Here is a 17,128-nt window from a genome sequence, read left to right on the forward strand (position 1 = left end):
AGGCATGTATGAGGGGGCAGCCACAAATCTTGAGGGGGCATTGTGCTTTATTATATTATTATTATTATAAATTGGGATTTAGTTTGAGGGGGCACAACATTTATTTGAGGGGGCCAGGCCTCCTCTTGCCCCTGCCTAGACCCGGCCCTGATTGCATGTTACTTATAACTTGCTGATGTCTTTTTGAATCTTGCTGCTGTAAAACAGCAAATTTCCCCATTGTGAGACTAATAATGATTAACTTATCTTATTTTCTTATGCACCTTTAATCTGTTGTTATCTGACTCGTTAAAATGTACTAGTTGATAAACCTTTAAACCTTTAAAAAGTATAAATTAGTATTTTCAACTTGGGTGAAGTATTTATGACTGTGTGAACCGGAAGAAGTTGTATTGTGTTATTTGAACTTGATCAATAGTCTCCCTCTGGTGGTCACAGTGCGTCACTACAACTGAACTGTTCAGACACTTGTTTTATTTTTTAAAGTGTTTACCGGAAGTAGTTGTATTCTGTTATTTGAACTTGATCAATAATCGCCCTCTGGTGGTCATAGTGCGTCACTACAGCTACTGTTCAGACATGAGTTTAAAAGTGACGGTGGGGCTTTCTGCCCTCTAGCGGCGACAATGAGGAACTACACGACCAGTGTCAAGTTAGATATACTGCAGGAAAATATTTCCGATAAGGGATTTCAGAACAAAAGAGGAACGACAGACGGAAGTGAGATGACAGTGTGTGATTCTTGGTAAACGGAGCCTCAGTAAACTGGAGATGAGTCGTGACGGTTCATTTCCACAGTTTAGATCCAGCAGCTTCATGTTTATAAACTTTAAACGACTCGTGATTCGTTAACGGACCCGGAAATTAAACCTATCACTCGGTGTTTTGGTGCCCTCAAGTGGACAACCCTGATACTACAACAACACGACAGGACTCCATCATGGCGGCCGCTGTGAGACTCGTGTCGAGGCTGACTCTGGTCACCGGTACATTTAGACTTTAACACACTTTCTAATGTTTTTAGACGAATATACAGAGAACACGTGTCGATGTCCTGTTTCTGTTTGAATGACGTGTTTTCAATCTTTTTATTTACCAACTTGACCAGTTCAACCGAGTTTAAATGACCTCTGAGGTTTTGTTGTGGAACTTTGCTGCAGTTGGTTTAGTTTTAGTTTGTGAACTTTCTTTCAGGAAGTTAAATTGTCCTGATTCATTATCATTATATTTTATATGAGATCAGTTTAAACTTAACGACACGAATCAAGGCTGGAAAACTGGAAATGAAGGGAAGTAAAAACAGCAGAATTAACCTTAATAATAATCAAAGCTGCAACTTGTCCTAACAAAGTACTTTTTTAAATAGCTGTTTGTACTGTGGTTTTATTTGGTTTGTCGTTTTAGCTGATATAATAATGTATGAAGATTATAATTATAGTAATAATTCTCTCAAATCACTTTTTAAAACGGTAGCCTACCGTTACAATGAGGACAAATTAAAAACAAGAAAACCAAACTTTAAAGATAACACACAAAGTCGTACATTGTGATTTAATACGAAAGACGGAAAATGATTTAAATACAAAATGAAAAGTCAAAGACAACAGATCAGTCTCATAAAGATGATGTAGAAATATTCTCTGAGAAATCAAGGAAAATGTCGATGAAACGCCTCAAATCTCATCATGTTAAAGAACGTGCTGTGCTCCTCTCACCCAGGCGGAGGCAGCGGGATCGGACGCGCGGTGTGCCAGCGCTTGGCGTCTGAAGGCGCCTCCGTGGTGGTCGCTGACATCAGTGAGGAGTCGGCCAATGAGACGCTGGGCAGCCTGCAGAGAGACCTCAGAGGGCAAGGTCACATGGCGTCTGTGGTGGACGTCTCGTCGAAAGAGAGCGTGACCAAGCTGATCACTAGTATACAGGTGTGTGTGTGTGTGTGTGTGTGTGTGTGTGTGTGTGTGTGTGTGTGTGTGTGTGTGTGTGTGTGTGTGTGTGTGTGTGTGTGTGTGTGTGTGTGTGTGTGTGTGTGTGTGTGTGTGTGTGTGTGTGTGTGTGTGTGTGTGTGTGTAACATTTTCACAGAAGCACATGACATCTCGCTTGATTTCCTTCTTTCTCTCTGTCCTGCTCTTGCTCTGCAGACTCGTTTCTTCCAGCCTCCCTCGGTGTGTGTGAACGCAGCCGGCATCACCCAGGACGACTTCCTGCTCAACATGACGGAGGAGCAGTTCGACAAAGTCATCCAGGTCAACCTGAAGGTGCGTTTCTGTGACTGCTCTGTGATCCATCGAGGACGAGAACAGGCTCGACAACAAAAGTGTTTGATTCTGTAAAGTCAGAGGATTCAGAGAAAATGATTAAAAGCTGTTTCCTGACAGAACCGGTTGAAGTGACCTTTGCTCTCCCGTCTCTCAGGGTTCCTTCCTGGTCACGCAGGCCGTGGCTCAGGCCCTGGTGGCCTGTGGAGCAACCAAAGGATCCTTGGTGACTGTCGGCAGCATCGTGGGGAAGGTGAGACTCCAGCAGGCCTCATCCTCACCTTCTCACATCTCAATAATCATCTGAAACTTAGAGGCTTTTGTGCAGAAAAGCTGAAATATAAACTGACATTTTTCAAACTGTCAAAAGATGAAGTTTGTTGTGTTTTGTATTTTCCTTTTTAGGTGGGAAACATTGGACAGGCAAATTATGCCGCCTCTAAATCCGGAGTGGAAGGTTTAACCAGAACTGCAGCCAAAGAGCTGAGCAGGTGAGAAGACGACAGGTCGACTCACACGCAGCAGACGGGCTCATTTCAACCTGCTCTCTCGTCTGCAGGTTCGGGATCCGGTGTAACTGTGTGCTGCCGGGGTTCATATCCACGCCCATGACGGATAAGGTTCCGGAGAGAGTTATCACCAAGGTACACGATACACACAGGGTCAGAACTACCTCATCTACCAGAGAAAACTCAGTGTTATACAGTTAAACAGTTAAATAGCTCTAAAGTTATAATAAGGTTTAACTGTTTTAAATTCACAGTAGAAAACAGTAGAATGTCCCTGAGCTCAAACCTTTTAAAGTCTGACAAATCTACAAATTCGTCATATGGACTTTGCTCTAAACGATTGTTCATATAAACTCTTGATTCTCGACTGAATCCACATTGTCTCAGCTCCACGCTGGTGCTGGATTCAGCTGAGTCGCTCTAATTGTTACTGAAGAGCTCCTGAAGAGAATCACACACGTCTGAGTCTGTGTGAAGTCTCTGTTCTCTGTGACTCTGCAGTGACGTCCTGTGTTTCAGATGAAGTCTCTGGTGCCGATGGGACGAATGGGAGAACCTGCAGGTCGGTGAAGTTCTGCTCGTTGATTCCTTTCATCTCTTTGTTAAGATGTTTAAAATCAGTTTCCATTGAACAACACTTTTAACACGAGTTTTATCTTCAGTATGTTTTATTATGAGTTTCTGTCCCGGCTTGTATTTGGTGTGAAGGTGTTTATGTGTCGGTGCTAGTGACATCTAGTGGTGACACCTGGCAATGACACCTATGCTTTTGTTCTCCAATTATTTACCACCAGGAATCCTTTCAAGAATAAAAACTAACTAAATATACATCGTACAAGATATTTACGGTTCTATGGTCCCAACGAACTTTAAAACCAGGATTTAAAAAAAGATGAACCAGCTCAAATAATTTCTTAGTGGACATAAAACCCTTTGAAGTATAAGTGGAAGGTTATAAATTCCTCCCTCTTCACTCCATGATGCTCCTCCTCTTCCTCTTCCTCCACCTCCGTCCTCTCCGCTGAGTAAAGAAAAACCTTGTGGATTGTCCCTGTTGATCTGAAATGCTCCGTTTCCGTCCTCACTCGTCTTTGCTCTCCTGTCTCCAGAGGTCGCTGATGTTTGTGCGTTTCTCGCCTCCGACGACTCCCGTTACATCACGGGCGCGAGCATCGAAGTCACAGGTGAGTGTCCGAGCTGCTCCTGTAGAAACACACGAGCACTTTGCATCTCTCTTGAGTAGAAGTTACACATATGTCGACTTTTTATTCAAGCGACAAACGCTTAAATATGCAAATAATGTTCAACACATTTTTAAAAGTTAGGTGATAAAACTCAACTCATGTCTGTCTCTGTGTCAGGTGGACTTTTCATTGGCTGAATCAAACGTCCGTCACGCTGCTGAAGACCAATGGGAGGAGAGCTCCTTCGTAGTTCATTTAATTATTAAAGGGAAGAGATTCTGCTGTTTGTGGCTCTTTGATCACCGTTGACTGTGTTTTACAAATCATGCACTTAAGTGTAAAGATTGTTTTTGTGATAATAAATACCTGATGTTTGTGTAGAGGAAGTCGTGTTGTGTTTTTAATTTGAATCTGTAAAGTTAATCACCGTCTCCGGCTCAGAGAAACTGATCAGAAATCCCCTGGAGGAGAAGCTGAAAGTGGCCACAAGAGGTCGCTGTTGTAATGGCTGGTGTGAAGCCAGTAGAAACACTGATCTCACAACCAAACCACGATTCAATGAAAACACTGCAAATAAAAATAAAAGTTGGAAATCTGCAAATGTAAAGACATTTTTTTGGTGTTGAGTTACTGTTGTAAACTATCATGTGGATAAAATAAATAATCCTGAAAAAGATTTTAGGTAAAATCGTCTAAAATCACCTCAAAACAAAGATTTGATTCGTGAGCATCTCTACAGTGACACAGCTGGAGGCTAACATGCTAACCACACGCTAACAGTGTCTTTTATAAGTTTGGCACAAACAGTTTTTTTATAATAGAGGAACAACAGAAAAATTAATAGCTAACGATTAAACAATAAAATAAAATCCTGGATCCACATCCTGTCCAAAGGAGAAACAGCGCAGCCTTGTGGCCATCTGCAGTAAGACAACATTCTGACGAGAAGAAAAACAAGAGTCAAGCAGCTCTTTTTAAAAAGATTATATATTACAGAAACAGGAATTTTGAAAAAAAATTACTTACACACATTTCAAAATAATACTTTTTCCCTTTTCAGCACCATTTTCATTTAATGTTGTTTGTCCTCAACACAATAAAAACAAAAAAGAGTCGAGGTCGTTCTCTCCGGAGAATCTTGAGGACAGATTTCTTTATTTTTAAGCTTTGGCCAACCCCCCCCCCCCCCCCCCATTTCCCTGTTATACTTCATAAACAAACACATTAAAAAACCAAATAAATCCAGACCCTTAGTATGATATCGCCCCTCAGCCACTTTATTCTTAAAAACAATAATCTGATTCAGGTTTAATCCCGCGGTGCTGACAGAGTTGCCCCCCCCCCCCCCCCCCCCCCTCCCTCTCACAACCTTTCTCCTTCTCGCTGTGGTCTCACACAGAAACTTCAGGATCAATTAATTAATTAAGGACTAATCAAACTGTATCTGCCTATTAAAGCTCGGCGAAGCAAGAACCTGAACCCGAAGCCAAGAAACAAACAAAGGTCAAGTAGCAACGACAAGGAAGTGTGACAGAACTGGAGAGTCACCATTTAATCATTACAGTGGAAGCAAAATTGAACAGCACAGTACAGTTGATGAAAACACTAAAAAAGGGATATTACAATAAAATATGGCCACAGATTGTTTGGTTGTACACATTGAGTTTGGACAGGGCGAGAACAGAAGCACCGTGACTCCGGCTGCAGCGAGTTCCACATGTTGCATCACTTGACCTCACTTGACCTTCAAGCGTCAGCTACAGGAAATAAATACAAATGAAATATACCAGATTTGACTGGAATATCTGGAGGTTCTTGTTTCTTTTTTAAATCTCAAAGCACCCTGTTTGTTTTAAATAAATACAATAGAATATCACTATTTCTGTACAAATGGAATGTAATGCACATTTTCCCCAGTAAGAAGCTTCATGAAATCTTAAAAGAGACTAAAGAGGATGGAGGACTCGTAGTGAATTCTCAAACTTTGGTATAATTAGCTCCTTGCCACACAGTTTCTTTCAGTAAAGCTTGTATTTTATTCACTGCTGCAGGTAAATAAAAGAGAGAAGGAGGGAACGTTCAAATCCCGGTGACATGTTTTAACCCTGATGATGTTCTGTGCTGCAAAAGTGAGAAAATGTCCTTGGATGTTAAAACAATCATCAAAATGTCCAGACGGTGAAGAATCAGCTCATTGAAGAAGACAACACTAACAGGCAAGTACAACAGCGTCAAGTTTATAAAAACGATGGCTTTAAAATTCACTGATCTTTAGGTATCGACACATCTGAACACGGATGTAAACAAATTCAGTTCCTGCTGCTCTCAGGGCCGAGGACAGAGGTTAATTCAGTTGACCTCAAAGCATCACGGCAGAAAGATTCCTCTTCACTCGAATCATCTGTGAATCACATTTATAATCAAACTGAATAGAAAACAGCAACAGATTCACTCGGTGGCAGTTTAAACAAAGACAGAAGCAGCTGGTTCCCTCTTTTCACTCTGAGTGGAAACTGGTGGATTTAATTCTTTGGTTCATTTTGTGGTGAGAGCGTAAAAGCTGAGAGTCACAATGTGAGCAGCGTGATTGACAGGTCACTGCAGGACGAGACGGCCGGAGACCTTGTCCCGTCAGAGGGTTTCAGATCTGATGCTTGCTTCACGAGCAGAAGGTTCCGGTTTGCAAAGGCAAAGAAGTTGATTTCGAAAAAAACTTTCAATTCTCAGCATGAACAGAATAAACGACAAAACCAGGAACCAGGAAAACAAAGAGAGCGACCGTCAAACCCGCTGCTCGCAGGGTGGATGTGTTTGTACAAAAATCAAAATGATGTCTAAACGTGACCCTTTTTGTGGCAGGGGGGGGAGGAGGAGGGGGGAGGTAGAGCAGGTGAGGTGAGTGGGGGGGCGAAAAAAAAAAGAGAGAGACAGCGGGAAGGAGAGACGAGTGAGAGGGCGATCGGAGACGAGGTGCCGACCCCCGGCGCTGCTGGGAAAGAAAACACTGTTTTACTCTCTCCGGGTTTTTCTTCCTTCTCGCGGACGTGAGGATCATCTCCTCTTCACAAGTTTTTTATTTTATTTCTCTCCTCTTTACTTTTTACTTTGACGTCCATTATTTGTTGGGAGGATGTTGATCTCCCCAGGCACGTACGTGAGTGTGTCTCACAACAGCATCTGTGTGTGTGTGTGTGTGTGTGTGTCTGTGTCTGTGTGTGTTTCATATCATTTACAAGTTAATTTACAAATTACTGGGCGTGTGTGTTTTTATATATAACTGTGTCTCTAAGTGCATGTGTGTGTGTGTGTGTGTGTTTGTGTGTGTGTATGTGTGCTTTTAGCCTTGGAAACAAACAGGTCCCACTTCAAATCCAAACTGCTGGTTGCTCTCCCCAAAGTCTGACACCTTGATGTCCAGCAGAGGGAGATGCTCCACCTGAGGTGTGTTGACCTCCAGGACTGTCCTGTCGAAGCCCTTACGATACTGCAGGGGGCGACAAAGAGACGAGACACACGTCAGAATCAGAATGTGAACAGAGGATTTTACTTTGACTTTTTAGTTTGGTTTATGTCACATGAAGGAGGCTCGGTTAATGACCTATACTGCAGCCAGCCACCAGGGGGAGGTAGAGGTTTTGGCTTCACTTTTAGTGTGTAAGTTTGTGTGTGTGTGTGTGTGTGTGTGTGTGTGTGAGAACTCACAGAGCAGCCGTCGACCAAGGCTTTGATGTAGGGGTTGGTCTCGTAGCTCAGCTCCTCCTCGTTGGCGCCCTTCAGGTGCAGCGCCCGGTCGTAGCTGTTGCCGGCGCTCTGGTCGGCCCAGGCCACGGAGCGGTGGCAGTGGTAGGTGACGTTCTGACGGGCCTGGACACTCAGGAGACGCAGGAAGCCCAGCTGGACCACGCCCACGCCCTCGCCGTTAGAGTCCACGTAGGAGAACTGCGAGGAAAGAGCGGGAGGAAGAATATGCAGAATAAACATAAAGTGAGAAAATATTTAAGTGCAATGGATTTAAAATAAAATCAAAGTGTCGGGGGCTCTAACCTTAGCACCAGTGGAGAACTGACTGAACCAGGATCCTGGAGTCTCCTTGTCCCACGAGCTCATCTTCACCTGCAAACACAAATGTCCAAGTCACATGGGTTTAGTTTGATATGTGGAGTTTTGCACCAATAACTAAAAACAACTTGTTTGAGAAAAGGCATTTTATAAAAGCCTGGATCATTTTCTGAACCAACATCTCATCAGGTTATGATCTCGGCCAAGGAGGTTATGTTTTCACCCCAGGGCGAGGGATGGGATGTGGAAACGAATCAGATTTGATAAAAAAAACAGCACATTTAAGGGACTGGTATCTGTGTGTGTGTGTGATGAGCTCTAATGAGTGAAATCCTCATCGTCAAAGTGTGAAATCAGAAGCTGCAACACAATTCAGTTATCCAGGTCTAACCCTGAAACGTTAGATTTAATAGATCTATTTTGCTGCTGATGTTGGACTGACCGTGTTGATGGTCCTGCTGGGATACAGACACGTCTCTGCTCCGTTGGTGAAATTACAGAAGACCTTGAAGGAGTCTCTGGAGCAGCCCTGGTTGGGGTCGATCCAGTACTCGCCTGCAGAGGGAGACAGAGACAAAGCAAGGTGGGAACATTAGGTTTTATTGAAATGTTTAATATCCCCTTTTTATGTATTGGTTCTTTCAGTTGATGTTCTTGGTTGTTGTCTGTAATTTGCATGAATCAATGAAGGGATCATCCTCATCGTCATGACGGTAGATGTCTGAGTTGAGTCTGTTACCGTCTCTGAGGTCTGGCTGGCTGAGGTGCAGGTCCTGGCAGGTGCGGGCGGGGCTGTCCTGGGTGCCCAGAGGGAAACGCATGGTCTCGATCTCCTGGCGAAGTGAGTTGAGCGAGCCGAAGATCTCCTCCATGCCTTCACTGCCCATCAGGAACTCGGTGCCAGCGGTGTCAGACGCAGGCATGTCAGGGTCGGACTCGGGGAGCAGCTGGCTGGCGTCGATGGAGCGCTTGGACTTGGGACTCCTCTGGATGGGCAGCGGCTGGATGACCTCGCCTGGTGGGCCCTGGCAAGCAAGTTTACAATGGAATCATCAATGAGGTGCAAGAGTGAGCGAAGAGGAATTCAAATGATAGATCCTGACAAAACAGAGAATCACTCACAGGAGCTCCAGTAGGTCCCTGTACACCCTTTTCTCCCTTTGGACCAGCTCCTCCCTGGAAGAAAAGCATTATGGCATCAAATCAAAGTCGATGAATTATTCATGAACAATGTCAATCACATTGTGGCTTTTGAAATATACTCACAGAAGAACCCTTAGCTCCCTTGATACCTTGAGGACCCTGGAAAAGATACAAGGCTTTAGTTGTATTTCAATGGTGATCATCCTCCATTGTTTTAACATTTTAAATATTTAGTATAAAGCTGAAAAACATGATGGGATCCAGAGGAAGAGGGAAGTGGGGCAGTGTGTGGAAGTTAACTCACAGGCAGACCAGGAGGACCAGCAGGGCCGAGGGGTCCGGAGCCTCCGGACATTCCCTAGAACAACATATGAGACATGACATGAAGATACACAGGAATCTCTCCATGAATGTGAGTGACAGCGGACGAGTCTGACATGTGACCGGCTGCAGGACTCACAGTCTCTCCTTTGGTTCCCGAGGATCCCTGAGGCCCGGAGTGACCTCGGTCGCCCTTCTCTCCCTGCTCGCCTGGGGGTCCGATGAGGCCGATGAGACCTGGGTGTCCCTTCTCTCCCTTTGCACCGGGGTCTCCACGCAGACCTGGCAAACCAGGAGGTCCCTGCAGGAGGAGGAGGAGAAGAGAAGGGAGAGAAGAAGAAGATGTGAACATGTGGAGAGAGATGGAGGAGGATTGATAAGGGAGCAGGAGGAATAAGCTGCTGAGTAAAAGAATAAATGAAACATGAAAGGTGATGTTATCTCACCAGGGGTCCTGATGGACCTTTCTGTCCAGCAAGTCCTGGAGATCCTTGTTCCCCCTGAAACACAGATTCATCAATGACGCCATCAATCACACAAGCTGAATATTGTATTATTTATCTGCTGCATTAACAAATAGAAAGATAATTCAAAAGCTTTGTGTTACTCCTCTTCACTCTTGTGTCACATATGTCTGTCACCTAATCTGATTTTGACTCTTGGTTTTATTTTAAGTATTCATGTGTTGATGTGTATTATTATGTCTATAAAGGCACCATGAAATGAAATGCATAATTATTTTACCACTGATCCTGGGAGTCCTCGGAGACCTTCTGTTCCTGGTTTTCCTGCCGGCCCCTGGGGGCCAACAGGGCCGGTTTTCCCTGGTGGACCCACAGCACCTGAGTCTCCCTGTGAAGCACGAGGAGGAGAAACAGGATAACAATGTTTTTGATGAATTATGTAATAAAGTTTTACAATTTGCCACTGACAGAAACATAAACTCAGATTATAGAGAATAAAAGGAGTTTGTACTGTAAAGTAATGGAAATTATTAATTTCTACAATAATCCTCACGATCTGAGTGCAGGGTTCCTGCAGGTTGTGCAGACTTTTTAAGACCAATTTATAAAATGTAAGATTTATGTTATGTGACAGAAATAAATATCAGAGTCCTAAAGTTCCTTTCACTTCCTCATGAATAGAACACGAACATTACCTCTCAGATTACAGAGAAAAAATCAAAGTGTTTCAAACAGACAAGCCGAGTGATCGGAGTGCTTGTGGACGACCAGTTATCAGTTGCATGTTGTTCTTGTTTGTATTTGTATTACTGCGTATTAATATCTGTAGCATTGAGAAAGAACTACAACACATTACAATCCGCCACAATATTTATCTTAAAAAGACAGAAATAGCGTTAAATGAACATTAAGACCAACCTAAATGTGTTCAAGACCTATAATTTGACATCTTCAAGACTTTTCAAGATCTAAAATTCAGATTATTAAATTTTTAGATTCCTTAAGACCCCACAGAAATCATGAAGTATTGGTTGAACAGTCTGCTTTAAGTTTAGAGCTAAAAAAACCTCACCTTGGTTCCCTTATCTCCCTGACGTCCCTCTGGTCCTCTCGTTCCAGCAGGACCCTGTGAAGTGAAGTGAGAAGAATCAGGTCAGAGCATTATGTCGGAACAACAATTATCCAAAACAGGAAATCCGAACTTAAAATAACGTCACTGTCTGCACTTCTGATTGAATACCTCCTGAATAACTGCTGCAGTGATGATGCAAAAACAAATATTTGTCAAATAAAACATTTCCTCTCATTTCACCTGCCAGAGTAAAAAACAACAGGTTTTACGCTGCAACATTCAGCTTGATTTGATCTACTATGCTGCAGAGAACAAGCTAAACTGGAGGATGCATTTAGACGGCCGATGTGACGTTTATGTGGAAGAAGTGTCAGATGAGGACGTGACCTTACCCTCTTTCCCAGGGGGCCGGTAGATCCGTTCTCACCAGGAGGTCCAGGGGAGCCCTGCAGTAAGAGGCAGAGAGAATGAATCAGGCTTTTTTAAATACTTCATTCACATGTCTGCATCACTGTGTCTTTGACTTACAGATTCTCCAGCTTCGCCATCTTCTCCTCTCTCTCCCTTGGCGCCATCTTGACCCTGAAGTAAATCAGAGCAGAGTTAAGGATTTAGAGACGACATGTGCAGCCACAGAAAACATGACTTAGATATGATGAAAAAAACAATACTCACTCTGGGTCCCAGCTCACCAGGTGGTCCGGGATCACCAGGGAAACCAACAGGACCCTGAGGTTAAAGAGAAAGAGATAATTTAAAGAGGAATTCAGATGTTCGTTCTGAAGAGAAGTCAACAGTCATCGATCTGTGAACCGATGTCACTGTGTGTGTGTTTGTTGCTGCTCGTCTCTTGTCTTACCGGGTTGCCTTTGGGTCCGTCGTCTCCAGGTCGTCCTCGTCCTCCAGCAGGTCCAGCAGTTCCAGATTGTCCGGCCTCTCCCTTCTCTCCGCGCTCTCCACGAGGACCCTGCAGCAGGAGGACATGTTATCAGATGCTCCTGAAGGTCAGTGAGGGTTCAGACTCCTGATCTAAAGACACACTCACCTTCTTTCCAGGTTCTCCGCCAATTCCAGGTGGTCCAGACTCACCAGACTCTCCCTGCAGAACAAACAGAGGTTCTATTAGTTCACGAGACAAGTTGATTGAATTCAGTTCTTTTATTTCCATGCTGAAATATCACTTTAATCTCCGAACCTTCTCTCCAATGGCTCCAGGGTTACCCAAACCACCAGGTGGACCTTGAGGACCCTGAAAAACACATATAAAGACATTTTAAACCCAAACAACTTTGGTCATGTCTGTCAGAACAGATATCACCAGAAAAATAGCTATATTACTTTTTGACTTATGTAATCTACAAGTCTAGCTGCATACATTTGACTTGATTCAATCTCAAAAAGAAACCACAGCAATGTTGTGGGATTTCGTACAGAGTTTCACTCGTTTAGTCGCATTTAAAACGTTACCACTCACAGTCGATGTTGCATCAGTGCACAAACAGTTCTACAGAAACACTCACATCAGCACCGCTGGGTCCAGCAGGGCCGCGGGGTCCTGGAGGGCCTGGAGGACCCTGGAAAAACAAACAGGTTTGTGATCTTTTATCATCATTTATGAATTTTATCAGTGTACAAAGGAGTCACTGAACTGGGCGTCATGGTAACAATGTATTTCTGAAACTCACCAGAGGTCCAACGTCTCCCGTCTCTCCCTTCTCACCTGATGGTCCCGGTAATCCCTGCAGGACAAAGGCAACAGTTACACACAGAACCAGTTTGATTTAGCAGCTTAGCACAGGTGCTCAAAAAAGTCATTAAAATATTCAATAGAATAAGAATAAACTTTATTTTTTATGGCACATGTCATTCAGAAGATGCAGCAAAAAGTGTTTCACATAAAAGCAGCATTAAAATGAAAATTAAATATAAACAGCAGGTAAAGACAATATTAAAAGCTGTAGTTTGATTAAACAGAATCAAGATGTTGAGAAGAAACTAAACAACCATGAGGTCAAAACACGTCAGGAGAGGCTGGTGGTAAGAAAATTATGTGTGTAATAATTTAATAAAGATATTTTTACCTGCAGTCCGATGGGTCCTGGGGCTCCTGGGAATCCTCTGGATCCTTCGTCACCTTTGGCTCCAAAAGGCCCCTGCTGGCCCCGGGGTCCCAGCTCTCCATCAGCTCCCTGCAGCACAGAGAGTTAATCAGAAATAAATACATGGTGATGTTGAGTTTGTTGAAACTCAAAGCCAGTGATGACATCTTTGATGTCTGAACTGTCATGTTTGCAGGACTGCTCTGTGAAGTATCTTTACGAGAACATTTCCCTATTTATTAAGGTCTTCATCAGGTTTTTAGTGCCGTACACAACCAGCAACAAACAAGTGGTTCTGCAAACTGTCTGTCAAAGAGTTGAACTCACAGCAGGACCAGGCTGACCGACGGGACCCATGGGCCCAGGGGGACCAGGAGGACCCTGCCAAAGAAAAAAAAAGTGAGCAAACCAGCAACTTCTTTCACAAATTTAATTCAGATTATTTCCAGTGGAAATATGTCTGACAGTTTGATTATTGTTACTCACGTGTTCTCCCTTTCCTCCCTTGGCGCCCTTCTGACCATGCTCTCCGACCTCACCCTGAAACGACAAGGAATCATCCACATCACTGCAGAGTCTGAAACAAAGCACTGATACTGACAGGATGAGCCCCACCGGACCAAAGAACACTTTGAGAGGGATGGCTGCTTCTTCGAGGTTACTGACCTTGTCTCCGTCCTCTCCGGGTACTCCAGGTGTTCCTGCGGGGCCAGGCAGACCCACGGGGCCCTGCACGCCGTCACGACCTGCCGATCCAATAGGTCCTTTCTCGCCCTTAACAGGAGAAAGAGCAGAATTAAGAGTTGATGTTATCTTTTCTTAAGCTGGATTGAGAAAGGGAAAAATCTCCAGAGTACTCACAGGAACTCCCTTCTCTCCGGAGGGTCCAGGTGGCCCCTGAGGGCCTGGTCTGCCAGGAGGTCCGACGGGTCCAGCAGTACCAGCTTGTCCCCTCTCACCAGGAGACCCCTGCAAAGGCACAGCATCACAAAGACAGATGTTGATAATGATTCGTATTACAGAAGTACAGAGTCAAACTGTTACTGTGAAATGATTTGATCATTAAATATTCAAACATTTGAATTTTTAGGCAGAAACCAACACAGATGTTGATGCTGATCCAAGTCGGATATAACTACTTGTGTGTCTGTGTTTTGAGATATTTATGTTTTCACCCCTGTCCGTTTGTTACGATTACGCAAAAACTACAGAACAGATTTCCATGAAACGTGGATGTGACATGGGCCAGAAAGAACTTGTAAAAACAGGCAGATCTAGGAATCACGTAAGAACTCTACTGAGTGATGTTCTAATTTTGAGAATGAATCGTTCATTGGGTTTGAGACGTACAGCAGGTCCAGGAGGTCCGGCAGGTCCTTCACTTCCCTTCAGTCCTCCACCTCCCTGCAAAAAAAGACCAAAATGTGTCAGGCAAAGGTCAAATTATTGATCTTATCTTAAGTATCAGCCTGATAATCGACGCCGTGTTTACTTTTGTTTAGGTCATACTCACAGGGGTTCCAGGAAGTCCTCTCTCACCAGGGAAGCCTCTCAGTCCCGAGGGCCCATCTTTTCCGGGGCCTCCTGGGGGTCCAGAGTCTCCCTTGGTGCCCTCCTTTCCTGAGGGACCAGAAAGTCCCTGCTCTCCAGGTGGACCCGAGGGTCCGGGGTGGCCGCGCTCGCCCATGGGGCCGGTCTCTCCTGATGGACCCTGGGAGGACGGAGAAACAGATGGAGATGGAGAGAAAGAGAGGAGACGAGGATGTTGGCAGAGGAAAGAGGAAACAAAAAGAGGAACAGGTTGTGGTGTTGTTTTGAAAACCAGCTGATTTGTCGTATTACAAACTTGTGAACTGAGTTTTGAAACTCACCTGAGGTCCAACGACTCCAGGAGGCCCAGGTGGACCCATCTTACCTTGGAAACCCTGCAGGAGATAAACTCAGTTAACTGATAATCACTCCTACTGACGAGATAAAGAGAAACAAATGTGAATAACGTGTGTTGCTGCTGACTCATATCTCCTCATCACATGATCATGTTCATCATCAACGTTTTTAGAGATTACTGTGATGTGAAGTCATTGCTTGGATTAGATATAAGGAAAGTGTGTCTGGTGCATATTTATTTCCCCCTGATTTCTCTTCAAACCAACCTGCCTCATTTTCTTATCAAAATGTCTGCAAATGGAAGTAAAAAGTAAAACACAATAAATATACTTTTGTGTTTTATGTGTTAAGAAATTGTAGAGGGAATATATGATGTCAACATTGGACAGAAATCTATCATATGGATTAATTGTATATCCTTCTGCCTTGTACACCTTATGGGATCCTTATTTATCTTTTCTATTATTTTTTCATCTGTTTAAAAGGAAAAATAAATTGTATAAATTGTTTGAACATGTGAATAATTGATCAATAAAAAGACAATAAACCATAAATATTAAAAATAAAGATATTAAACGTACAACTTCTCCTCTCTGCCCAGGGTGTCCAGGCAGTCCATCCTTTCCTGGTGGTCCCTGTGAGGAAACATCAAATATCAATTAATGATGATCTCTACTCTTAGACAGTTTTCCCTATAAACACGAATAATTAACAGCCAAGTGATTCCACATCAAACGGATACAGTCAATAAAATATAACTGGAGTTAGAGGGTTTTCTTACGGGAGGTCCCTTTGGTCCGGGGAAACCGTTGGCTCCCTGGGGCCCGGGCAATCCCTGGTGAGACAACAACACACGATATAATCACAACATGTAATGTCATCAAACAGTCTTATGAACATGTTATATATGATGCCCACAACACAAACAGGAAATGATCCCAGGGAGTGAAAATGAAGAGCTTACCCTCTCTCCGAGAGGACCTGATGGGCCATCGCTTCCTGATGTTCCCTAGGAAATAAAAAATGAACATGATATTTAATAAACAGAACGTATAATAACTAATTTCTACATCTAAAAATATAGAAAATCATTTTCTAAAGATAATAATTTTCTGTGAAATTATCAGATTTTTAAATTAAATTAAATAACGAAAGGTGTGGACAAACCTTTGCTCCTGATTTCCCAGTGGAGCCCCTCGGCCCTCTCTGCCCTCTGGGGCCCTGGTGGTCACAAGCAGAGAAAAGCCTTCGTCAGTCAGGATCAATTCAATGTGTCACTACAGTTTATTAGCTCATCATGGACTGTAAATCAAATGTATGACACACCCCTATTTCCTCCTACTATCCAGAAATTAAGACAAAATATCTCGGATAAGAACACTGATGACATCATTTGGAGCCTGAGCAGTAGAGATCAGCATCTTCACCCTTTTCTGTTAAATAACTAATTATGAACTCAAACACTTGAAGATAAGTGTGATAAGAACGACCTAAAAAGAAAAGAAACCATCGACGGGAAATTATATTTTTGTTGAGTCCACGTCCCAGCTGCTAACATGGAGGAGGCAGGGTTTGGACCTGTGCTGTAGCAAACCACCAGGGGGCGATCAAAGCACTTTGCTTTTTCACACATGTTTTTCTACAGACTTTGAGTCACATCAAATCAGATCAGAAACAAAACGTTCAAAGGTTCAAAGAGTGAAACTTACCGTTGGTCCTCTTTGTCCTCTTGGTCCTGCTTTGCCAGAAAGACCCTGGAAAATACAACAAGATTAATAACAGGCTCAAGACTTCAGTCTAGATGAAGAGTCTGTATCACTGTGAGAACTTTCATGGCTTTAATCAAAAACTGCCGACTCACCCTTGTTCCCTTCTCGCCGTTTGAACCAGGGAAACCTGGGAATCCGAGGGATCCCTAAACAAACCAAATCAACATCAGCACAGTTTTACACCACGACGAGGACGGAGATGCAGACAGTGAATCAACGAGCCGGGGGGGGGTCTCTCTCACCTTAGGTCCTTGTCTTCCAGGATATCCAGGGAGTCCAGGTACACCAAGTTTACCCTGGAGTCACATGATCACATCATTAATAACCTGAATCACACAGATTGTTTCCACAGAAGTTTGTATTA

At 43.6% G+C, this 17,128-nt stretch overlaps 2 protein-coding genes across 2 annotated transcripts in view; one reads left to right on the forward strand and one right to left on the reverse strand.

Moving 5' to 3' along the window:
• Nucleotides 1-931: 931 nt before the first annotated feature.
• Nucleotides 932-4,330, forward strand: hsd17b8 (hydroxysteroid (17-beta) dehydrogenase 8). Its single transcript, XM_061092376.1, has 9 exons — nucleotides 932-986; nucleotides 1,720-1,922; nucleotides 2,141-2,257; nucleotides 2,415-2,510; nucleotides 2,663-2,748; nucleotides 2,817-2,901; nucleotides 3,286-3,328; nucleotides 3,876-3,950; nucleotides 4,128-4,330. The coding sequence occupies exons 1-9, from the start codon at nucleotides 941-943 to the stop codon at nucleotides 4,145-4,147; spliced, it is 771 nt and encodes a 256-aa protein (XP_060948359.1). The 5' UTR covers nucleotides 932-940; the 3' UTR covers nucleotides 4,148-4,330.
• Nucleotides 4,331-7,287: 2,957 nt separating this feature from the next.
• The window catches only part of col11a2 (collagen, type XI, alpha 2), a 38,980-nt gene continuing 29,139 nt past the window's right edge, over nucleotides 7,288-17,128 (reverse strand). Inside the window, exons 31-65 of the mRNA XM_061092489.1 lie at nucleotides 17,007-17,060; nucleotides 16,857-16,910; nucleotides 16,705-16,749; nucleotides 16,163-16,216; nucleotides 15,960-16,004; nucleotides 15,777-15,830; nucleotides 15,577-15,630; nucleotides 14,980-15,033; nucleotides 14,622-14,819; nucleotides 14,459-14,512; nucleotides 13,970-14,077; nucleotides 13,775-13,882; nucleotides 13,595-13,648; nucleotides 13,436-13,489; nucleotides 13,091-13,198; nucleotides 12,695-12,748; nucleotides 12,530-12,583; nucleotides 12,205-12,258; nucleotides 12,055-12,108; nucleotides 11,869-11,976; nucleotides 11,685-11,738; nucleotides 11,538-11,591; nucleotides 11,402-11,455; nucleotides 11,010-11,063; nucleotides 10,218-10,325; nucleotides 9,920-9,973; nucleotides 9,613-9,774; nucleotides 9,457-9,510; nucleotides 9,276-9,311; nucleotides 9,132-9,185; nucleotides 8,749-9,034; nucleotides 8,452-8,564; nucleotides 7,995-8,063; nucleotides 7,653-7,889; nucleotides 7,288-7,434 (exon numbers count right to left, since the gene is read on the reverse strand). Coding sequence (XP_060948472.1) covers nucleotides 7,288-7,434; nucleotides 7,653-7,889; nucleotides 7,995-8,063; nucleotides 8,452-8,564; nucleotides 8,749-9,034; nucleotides 9,132-9,185; nucleotides 9,276-9,311; nucleotides 9,457-9,510; nucleotides 9,613-9,774; nucleotides 9,920-9,973; nucleotides 10,218-10,325; nucleotides 11,010-11,063; nucleotides 11,402-11,455; nucleotides 11,538-11,591; nucleotides 11,685-11,738; nucleotides 11,869-11,976; nucleotides 12,055-12,108; nucleotides 12,205-12,258; nucleotides 12,530-12,583; nucleotides 12,695-12,748; nucleotides 13,091-13,198; nucleotides 13,436-13,489; nucleotides 13,595-13,648; nucleotides 13,775-13,882; nucleotides 13,970-14,077; nucleotides 14,459-14,512; nucleotides 14,622-14,819; nucleotides 14,980-15,033; nucleotides 15,577-15,630; nucleotides 15,777-15,830; nucleotides 15,960-16,004; nucleotides 16,163-16,216; nucleotides 16,705-16,749; nucleotides 16,857-16,910; nucleotides 17,007-17,060 — 2,958 coding nt within the window. The remainder of the gene's footprint in view (nucleotides 7,435-7,652; nucleotides 7,890-7,994; nucleotides 8,064-8,451; nucleotides 8,565-8,748; nucleotides 9,035-9,131; nucleotides 9,186-9,275; nucleotides 9,312-9,456; nucleotides 9,511-9,612; nucleotides 9,775-9,919; nucleotides 9,974-10,217; nucleotides 10,326-11,009; nucleotides 11,064-11,401; nucleotides 11,456-11,537; nucleotides 11,592-11,684; nucleotides 11,739-11,868; nucleotides 11,977-12,054; nucleotides 12,109-12,204; nucleotides 12,259-12,529; nucleotides 12,584-12,694; nucleotides 12,749-13,090; nucleotides 13,199-13,435; nucleotides 13,490-13,594; nucleotides 13,649-13,774; nucleotides 13,883-13,969; nucleotides 14,078-14,458; nucleotides 14,513-14,621; nucleotides 14,820-14,979; nucleotides 15,034-15,576; nucleotides 15,631-15,776; nucleotides 15,831-15,959; nucleotides 16,005-16,162; nucleotides 16,217-16,704; nucleotides 16,750-16,856; nucleotides 16,911-17,006; nucleotides 17,061-17,128) is intronic.

This window comes from Limanda limanda, chromosome 19, assembly GCF_963576545.1.
Source record: "Limanda limanda chromosome 19, fLimLim1.1, whole genome shotgun sequence".
Classification (NCBI taxonomy): Eukaryota; Metazoa; Chordata; class Actinopteri; order Pleuronectiformes; family Pleuronectidae; genus Limanda; species Limanda limanda.